Source organism: Phoenix dactylifera, chromosome 3 (assembly GCF_051530095.1).
Source record: "Phoenix dactylifera cultivar Ajwa chromosome 3, Ajwa_hap1_PhDact_Kaust_v1.1, whole genome shotgun sequence".
NCBI classification, from domain to species: domain Eukaryota; kingdom Viridiplantae; phylum Streptophyta; class Magnoliopsida; order Arecales; family Arecaceae; genus Phoenix; species Phoenix dactylifera.
The window spans coordinates 54558354-54567992 of NC_143192.1; the positions used below are offsets into that span (position 1 = coordinate 54558354).

The 9639-nt window shown below is 35.8% G+C and overlaps 1 protein-coding gene across 2 annotated transcripts; it reads right to left on the reverse strand.

Annotated features, from left to right (window-relative positions):
• Nucleotides 1–1641: 1641 nt before the first annotated feature.
• On the reverse strand, nucleotides 1642–9031 carry LOC103716275 (cytochrome P450 734A1-like). 2 transcript variants are annotated; one of them, XM_039116932.3, is made up of 5 exons: nucleotides 8643–9031; nucleotides 6816–7033; nucleotides 5963–6204; nucleotides 5074–5314; nucleotides 1642–2245 (listed from the first exon to the last, which is right to left on the reverse strand). In XM_039116932.3, the coding sequence occupies exons 1-5, from the start codon at nucleotides 8932–8934 to the stop codon at nucleotides 1820–1822; spliced, it is 1419 nt and encodes a 472-aa protein (XP_038972860.2). In that variant the 5' UTR covers nucleotides 8935–9031; the 3' UTR covers nucleotides 1642–1819. The 2 variants fall into 2 exon arrangements, with proteins under 2 accessions (XP_038972860.2, XP_026663977.3); XM_026808176.4 differs by having other exon boundaries at nucleotides 5074–5410; nucleotides 8643–9028.
• Between the last annotated feature and the right edge of the window lie 608 nt (nucleotides 9032–9639).

The window sequence follows — 9639 nt, forward strand, 5'->3', positions numbered from 1 at the left end:
CAAACGAGTCCAAAGTAGATAAGATCTAGGTGTAGTCCACCAGATTCCATGGTAGAAAGGTGGTGGTGCATCATGAGGGCCATTAAGGAGGACATGAACTCAATCATAGCATACATCTCATATGTTCTTAGTGACCTTTTATGGAAGAAATTTTGTATGATTAAACATTTTATACTGTTTTTCCTCCCACCCAAAGATGATCAAAACTGTGTCACATGACATGCCATGCATCGACCTATCATGAAGCCAATCATTTTCAACCACCTATGCAGCATGGCATGCACCTGAGAAACTACTCAGGCTCTATATATAGGTCATAAAGGCTAACAAACATTAGGTTCCCAAAGGTAATGGTCTCGAACATGCAGGATGCCCCGGCATGGTATACGTGGATAGCACGACCGAGGACGTCCTTAAAGTTATATTGTAACTTTCCCCCCTCTTTTTTCCCTCCTTTTGCTGAATGGACTAAAAAGTTTAAAGGTTAAAAGGATTGATTGCATTTTGGACCACGTATTAACGAGCAAGAAAGCATGTCACTTTTGCATTAATTTTCGTTGCAATGACACGTCGATGGCCACTTCTTGTCCATGCAACTTGATAGCGCGTATCTCGCTGGTTTGGTATGACCCGCATGTTGCCCCATTATACAAAAAAAACACTGCCACGCCTGTTTCTTTCCAAGGCTGAGATCAGGCTACTAGCCTACTTTTTGGTTCTGAAAGCTTCGATCCCGTAGAGTGCGGTGCCATTATAGGTAGCTACCATATCATCTATTTCGAAGATAAGTGACTCTCATTTCTCGGATACAATAAGGCACCATTAGTGCAATACATAGCATGTCCAGTGACAAAGAACTGTCTGTCTTCGAGATGGATGATACTATATATAGTGCTCTACTTTGAATGCAATATGCTACGCGGGGCTCAACTTGCAGTCCTCCCCTCCTTTTCTCTCTCTTTTAGCCACACGACCCATAGGAATCAATGACCGATGTCGATGAGGCGGTACCAGAGCGAGCTTGACAAGCTCCTTTGGCTTCATGGCCATGATGCTCTTGAAGCTGATGTAGAGACGAGCCGACCCATATCTCCTAGGAGCCTTGAAGTCTTTCTCTTCCCAATAGCTCTTCAAGATGAAACACCTAATCTTATATTTTTGTTTTTAATGGAATGTCTAGTTAAAATAGAAAATTATAACTTTAGAAAATTCAGTAGGATTGGACTGAATTTTCTATAAGAATCAAATTTGTTGGCCTACCCAACCTGTATTTTTCTAGAGATTTGTTCCCGTCTTAGTCTAAATTCTATTTGGGGGCCGGTTGGTCTATAGGAAGAAAAAAAGATTCTTGGACATTTTTCCATGAATCCAGCACGAAATCCAGTCCGTGCCTGCTGGATTTTCGAAACTAGCAATCTTCACGCAACCTAACTGCATTCGTTGGGAGAAAGTCAAGTCTCTATTATGAATAGGACTTTAAAATTTAGAAATTATTTTTAAAAGGCTACACACACACATACTCTTCATTCCAAAAAAGAAAAGAAATCTAATTTCTGCCTCCATGCAACAGGATCCACCCAAATCATGGATGGATCTCCTCACCTTTTCATTCCAAAAAAGAAAAGAATTCAACCCACTTAATCTTGTGAATGCAGTACTTAAGCCTTGGAATAGGATAAATACACCCAAGAACTTACAACACAGGTCCTGCAATACATAGCTACAGAAGCAAAGCAGAAATAGATAACACTAATCTTTTTATACCATTCCATGCATTCCACATCACATAGGATGATTATTCCAGATGGACATACTACCATCATATTTTTTTGAATATGATTTGCGCCCCTTTCCCAGGCTTCATGGTGAGAGCATGCACGGGGTCATGCTTGTAGGTAGGCGAGGTGACGAAGGTGAAACTCTGCAAGATCATGGCAAGAACCAACCTGATCTCCAGGAGAGCAAAGTTCATCCCGAGGCACATCCTGGGCCCATGGGTGAAAGGCATGAAAGCCTTGGGGTGTTTGGCCGACTTGGAGGCTCCCTGTGCGAAGCGGCTTGGATCGAACTCGGCGGCGTTGTCCCCCCATACCTCCTTGTCATAGTGGATTGCTATAATGGGTATCGCGAAGGTTGTCCCGCCTGGGATATCCAGACCTTCAAGTCTGACATCCTTCTTTGCTTCTCTGGCTGCGAGGGGCACCGGTGGATACAGTCGCAGCGTTTCGTTGACTACCATGTTGAGCTGCCAATTTATCCCAAAGCATGGTTATTGGAAATTCCATGATTGTTCGTGAGCTTCTTGCTGAACATACAAAGAAAGCATGAAAAAGAAGAAAAAGAAGCAGCAGCCTTGAGAGGATTGTGAGTAGGGATGTGCATACTGCCTTGAAAGGATTGTGAGTAGCGGTGTGCATGGGTCGGATTAGGTCGGGTTTGGAGGTTTACCCGAACCTCTTCCAACCATCTATAAAAATCGTCAAAAACCGATCCAAGAAATTCAGTTCGATTCGATTCGATTTATCGAATGGATGTTCGATAGTTTGGCTCGGCTAAGTCCAAATACAAAAATTTCATTCTATATAAGGTTGATGCTTAATGAATTGGATTATATAAGTTGAGCTAAGTCTAGATATAAATTGTTTTTTTATGTAAGAAAAATATGGGAATATATATATATATATACACATACACATATGGGTCAGGTCTATTGAGAATAAAGAAGTATTTTTAACATATTTATTTACTTTTTTTTCTAATTATGGATAAATAAGTAACGTCATAAAATTTAGAAAACCGCTCTTGTAACCTACCCGATTCCATTTTTAAAATCCTAAAAAGTTCTTAGAAGTGGCATGTCAGAAACATAATTGAGCCATGGAATCATCGCAACACTAAGGGCAATGCTATGGTAACTAAGAAAACTCATGAAAAAACATTTAGGTGCCTCGCATTTGCTTCATTTAATGGCGCACTTCACGGTGCCAATCCAAAGGGAGCAATAACAAAACCACACTAGCTGCATGATTTTCTTAAGTTACCCGAGCATTTTTCCCACACAAATTCCCCACTTAACCATTGAAAAATAATTTCAATGCAGCCATTGGTTATAGATCTTATAAATATAATAAATGTATTTGTTTATTGTAGATTGGGATATTTCCATGCCCAGTTTTATTTCCTTTGATAGAATATCAGATATATATATATATATATATATATACATATATATATATATATATATATATATATATATATATATATATATATATATATATTAATTTAAGGACTTCATAAAGTAGTATTTTTTTAATTTAAAAATTGAAATAGATATATAGATGATATTCCTTGATAGGAAGCCATCTTAAAATAAATCAAGAAATGACAAAAAAAAGAAGATTCTTACTTATCATCATGGAATAATTGGAAAAAAAAAATTCATGAAAAAGATATGTTGTTACTCAGAGATATTTGAAAAAATTGAAATAATACTGAAAAATTTAACATGGCCCCTATGCAAATCGTCCAAATTTTTATAGCAAAATTTTATATACTTATGATGTTCTTAAATATATAAATATTTATTCTGTAAAATTAAAATTTGTTAGATTGATAATGATTATTATCTGAAATAAAATTATTTTTTTTTTTGAACGAAACTCATGTTCCGTTGACATTCTCTTAATGTTATTTAAAAGTATAATAATTTTATATTAGCCACAAATTATTATAGTTTTAGTTATAAAGAGACCATTTAATGCTTGACTCAAATTATAGAACTAACCTGAATGCAAACATTTTGAGTTGGGTCCAAGTCATGCATGACTCTGGCCTAACCTGAATGACTCATCGAGTCTAAAATATTTTTCATGGGCTCACCCTAACTGACCAATTAGCAAATAGGTGGGAGTTGGATCCAAAATTAAGACACAATCATGAGACCGAGTCAAGTGAGGAGTCAACTATGACTCGACCTATTTGCAACCCTATCCTACCTATCATACTCATTAAACTTAGATAGGAGACCAACTTGGCTAAGCTATCGGGTCATTAGATCATTATTGCAACTGTCAGATCAATTGATCGGACCAAGTTATTTTTATAAAAATCCTCATAAATAAAATAAATAAAAAAGATATATAATAAAGAAAATAATATGCTTAGTAATGATGAATTTTTAATTTTTCGACACTACTCTTTAAATCATATTGATCTACATTCCAAAGTACTCTTTAGTTGCAATATAAATAACAATAATTATATATCTAATTTTCTAAAAATTATATATAAAAAAATATAGAGAGTTTATTGATATCTTTAGTTACTCTAAATAGTAAAGTTTCAAAACATCAAATGAATAAAATGATGTATATTTCTTTTTTTTCAGTTTCTAAGAAATATCACAATCTGCTTAAAATAACTAAATTTATAAATGATATATTTATGTAATTTAATATATTTAGGCGTTTGAAGTGCATTCTGATGGTCGAGTTTTTTGAGCTATACTTGTGGTAGTGTTAAAACCCGATTTGGCCCAAACATGTTGAAGAGAAGAGAGAAAGAAGAGAAAATAGGAAAAATGTTGTAGGGGAATGGCCCGGAGAAGAGAGAACGGAGAGAATACGGCTTAGGGTGGCGAGTTTCCATTAAAAGAGAGGAGGCTATGTTAGGGGCTTAACTCTTTTCTCTTACCTCCCAAAATTGTCATTCTAAATAAACCGTCTTTTTCTCTAATCACAAAAATATCATTATATATCATTAATTTATTCAGTGAAGGGGTAAAGAAATCCAACTTTACAATTTAAATTCATGACTTAATGGATGGGGTAAAGCAAGACCACCCTTAAAGGTAAAAAAAAAGAAATTATACCCTACACCATGTGCACCACTTCAGTGGTACACCAAAGGAACAAATCATGACGAGGTGAACAGGGCGGCAATCCGAGACAAGCGCATGATGAGCGAAGCTCATTGGAACTGAGATGCATGATTAGCGTGGTGCATCATCACGCTGTACATATGGTGTAAGATATAATTTCTCATTTGAAAGCCCTTGAATGCTAAGAGACTTACTATTTTAAGCCGGCCAAGAATTTCGAAGGAGGGTTGATTCCCTTTGAGCACTTCATCAATTTCCTCTCGCGCTTTGTCTTGCCATTCAGTATGTGTGCCCAAGAGTATGAAAGCCCAAGACAAGGCCATGGATATGGTGTCATAACCAGCAGTGGAGAAGACTCGGCATTCATCCTCAATCTGCTCTTGAGTCAGGGTTGACGAAAGTAAAAACCCAAGAAAGTCATTCTCTTGCTCATCTCTGCTCAAATAGCGGCTCTTGATCAGCTCTTTGATTAATTTGTCCACCTCTTTTTTCAACCAAACGCACTTGTAATTTAAGGGATTAGGGATAAACCTGTGTTCATAAACCATTAAAAATTTACTAGTCTTGGAGTTCTATGTTCTTCTACAATAGACAAAACTCTTGTGTGCGTTCTGCATCATTCAAGTTATCTTATACTTTTCATGCATCACTGAATATATTTTTTCATTTCTGCATTTTTTTCAGAAGTTTGAAGAAGGAAAGTCTCAGACTAGAGATCCCCTAAAACAAGAGAACATGCAAACAATGGTGGACTTCTCAAATCATTATTCTGAATTAGCACACGACCGTTATATCATTACATACATAGATATATTTATACTTATATAGCTATACATATATGTATATGTGCATGTGTATCAAATCATTTTTAAGAAAAAAGAATTCTACGCCAACAAATATACATTTATAATATTTTATTTAATATATGGAATGTCTGATAAGAAATTTTTCTTTTTTCAGATTTTGAGGGGCTAATCGTCATCTTTACCCTCCCAAAAGAATACAAGATACACTTGCATATATAGATGTTAATTAGTGCGCAAATGCAAGCAAAAGGCGCATGATCTCAATATATTTTGTTACCTTGAGCCAGGGACATAAGCAATCCTCAATACTTTAGAGGTCACATCTTGGAGTTTCAACTGCAAATGGCCTATTTGCTTGCCTAGCTCAGCATTCTTTCCAAATACAATAATGGCTGCAATATTTTCTGCGAGGTCTTCGAATTCATGCTGCACGTCAACTTCCCAATCATTTAATTTGATGAATTTAGACCACCTGTCTACCATCTTGTTTGTTGCTTTTGCAATAATCTGTGACATATCCTGGATAACATCATTGTAAAAATGAGCTAGACAAATAAGATTTGTATTCTTCATGGATTAAAAAGAAATACAAGAACTAAATTTTATGGAAGATGATGAACGATCATTAAGATGATTACATTGGCTTGCACACATAAAATCGAGAGAATCCACTTTATTGATCATAATTTACGCATGTTGAAACATATATATAGATTGACTATCAATAGATTTTAATACTTGGATTATAGCAAAACATAGCACCATATCATATTTAGCATTCAATTTTGCACCCACTTGATGCACAGATTAGAGATTACTAAAATATGTGATTTTTGAATTCTAGGTATTTTTAATGATATGAATCATGATCAAAAGTATGGATATGTACTCCATTGTTGACTTTGGACTCAAGAGCAATAGATATCCTCTCCTCTTAAGAGGAGCAAAGTCCATCTCATATTTTTTTATACACATATACATGTATGTATGTATATACGTATAAGTATATATAAAATGCACGTACGTATGCATATATGTGTGTGTAATCATGCTTCGATATGTCTAAATCAAAGGGTAGGTGGATCGATAAATTTATAAAATTAAGAATAATATGTTGCTTTTAATCTCACCTTGAGGGCTTCCATATTAAACAGCGGACTGAGAATTCTTCTTTTGTTGGCCCATTCATCACCTACACTCACGGGTAAACTTTGACCTAGTACCCGACGAAGTGGAGGGTTTTCTGTTATGAAGTAGTGGTGCGGCTCATTAAACATTCTTTTTATAAGCTCAGGATCTGTGACTACTAGAAAAGGGCTAGGGCCAATCCACAATAAGAAGTTCTTTCCTGCAACCATTCACAAGTAAAAATTAATTCCAACATGTAATGAAACCATGTATTACTATTTTGAATACATGTCATATCACACAGTAATAATCAAGGTGCATAATAGGTGAAATTATTGGTTGGACCATGTCCAGCAGCTCAGTAATGGACCAGTCTTTTTCATCCGTGTACGTGAGTGTTAATTTGTGGTTGGACTGATCCCCGCTGAGCTAGTGGACCTGATCCAACCAATAACTTTTCGTATAATAGAGATTTGGTTTGGATTCTCTCCATTGCACTAGTTGTAGTGGAGGATGTTACCCATCCGGATCGGTGCCATGTCAGCGAGTGTGAGATCCAAGGGCTCTCCACAACCCAGTGAAACTAAGATGTTGAATAGAGAGATGGATGTAACCAAGTTTGACATCCATCTTTTGCCCTAGCACCCTATGGAAGCTCGGTTCTTGTTGACATCAAAAACTCCACGACATCAAATAATATTAATATATATAATTATATTGGTTTATTATATAAACTAATATAATATTATATGATAGAGTAATATTAATATATTATTTTTATCAAAAAAATTATATATTGTCAGTTGTCCGTCTTCTTACCGAGATTGGAAGCTCCCCCACTGGATCCAGGCCATGTGTCATGTAATTCAACCAACTCCTAATTGGTGGACTTGCACTACTGGCATATAATTTTAGTTTAGAACTAGTTAACCTCAATAATTAAGATAAATTAAAATATTAATTTAGTTTATATAAGATGCTGAAGTTGTTTGTGTTGGCTAAGGTAATGGCACTAGTTGCATGCTGGAAATTTGTGTGAATCTCCCTCTCTCTCTAGAAAATATATTAGGAGTAAATATAAAGAAACTATATATTGTAGAATTATTGTATGCTTGATTATGGATCAAAAGCAAAAATAAAATTTGACAACAAAAATTTAAGGCTTAATAATGCATTATGCCGCTCTAATATATTGCTGCTGAAACAATTATTGACCATTATAATGGTTGTCAAGGCCATTATTTATCTAAGAAAGTGACTTCTCCCTCTTAATTAAAATAATATGTTACAGTGGCTAATGCAACCATATCACAATGAAACATAACGTGCGATAAGAGCTTAAGGTGCTACCTTTCTCTTCACTTTTTATTGGATAAAAAAACTTATTTGTTGGCACATGCCTCCTAATTTATAAATAAAATAAATAAGATAAAAATATCTAAACTCTTGCTAGCTTGATGTTCTTCTTTGGATTGTAATTGGATTTGCTCGGTATACGCATGCCAACAAACTTATCGGTAGATATACTTTCTCTAATTGATAAATGATAACCCATTACGTAGGGTCCCTTCCATCAAAAAGCTAAAAAAGACCTCTTGACTTCCATCATCTTTCTTATAAATTTGTTTTAATTTTTCTAAATATTTAGTATCGATAAAAAAAAGAGCTACTGAGTGTACGATATGCTCGCAAATGCGATATGTAGTGAGGGCCAAACAAACTTACATATGGAGAAGCAACGAAACAACTTTATCTTTGCATTAAGACTCACCCTTGTTAAATTTTTGACATGCAACTTGGTTGATGAGTTTCGAAATTAGAGTGCTTACCATACTTTGTAGTCCAAAAGGGAACGTGAGGGAAGATGCGTTCAGCCATGTAGTGGTGTGATTTGCTCTCACTTGGCGATGGCAGAGGTGGTGCACGCTGAAGCTGGCGATGGATTTGAGCAATATCCTTTAGGTTCCCAAAGAGGAGCCTGTAACCGGGGCCTTTGATTCCCTGGTCAAGGAAATGCTTTTGGATCCTCAAAGGATTCCACCAGACGACAGTGAGAGCCTTGGAGAGCATGCATAACGTAAAGATGCCCAAGGAAAGATAGACCAAGCTAACCAAGTCCATGCTTCCACTCCTAAACTAGTTCAGGGTAGGGAGCCCCGTCCACGGAGACCCCGTATTTGTAGGAATCCTTTGCAAGAGGAAATTCTAGTTCAACCCCACTCATAAGCCGTCACAACGGAAGAGGATAGCGGAGTGCCTCATTTATTAAATAGGGCCCCCTGTCCCGGGCTGTGATAGTCTTGCCCTTCTTTTGTTTGTTTGCACAGCAATTGGAATTTTGGATGGAGCCAACGCTCGCTCCACCAGCCAGCTGCCTCTCGCACGTAGACGGGGCAATTTATGATATGGTTTGAATTTGATATAAATAAATTTTAATCATAAATGAACTAACTGTTTAGTTCTATCTATCTAATGATATTAAATGATATGGATTTGATTAAAATTTTTGATTTATTTGATCTATTTTGATCTATTTAATAATTGACTCGGATGAGCTATTTAATCTATCTAAACCTGTTTAACTTATTTATGTCTTATTTAATCTAACTCGCTTAACTTATTTAAATCTATTTAATTTATTAAAAAAACTTTTTAATATGTTTATTATGTTTAGCTTGACTTGGCCTGTTCGATAAATAGGTTATGTGTCTCGGGTTGGATTATCTGTATAATAAGCAGGTTAGATTCATGTCTGAATTTTTGATCATGAGTTGATGAGTTTTGAATCTAGCCACCCCTGCCGGCATGCTCGTTTTTTTAGAGCTC

Coding starts and splice junctions, on each gene's coding strand:
- LOC103716275 (XM_026808176.4), bottom strand. CDS start 8,934: ATGGACTTGGTTAGCTTGGTCTATCTTTCCTTGGGCATCTTTACGTTA. Junction 5,411..5,962: donor GCTTATGTCCCTGGCTCAAG/GTAACAAAATAT, acceptor TTATGAACACAG/GTTTATCCCTAATCCCTTAA. Junction 2,246..5,073: donor TTCTTGGCCGGCTTAAAATA/GTAAGTCTCTTA, acceptor ATAAATTGGCAG/CTCAACATGGTAGTCAACGA.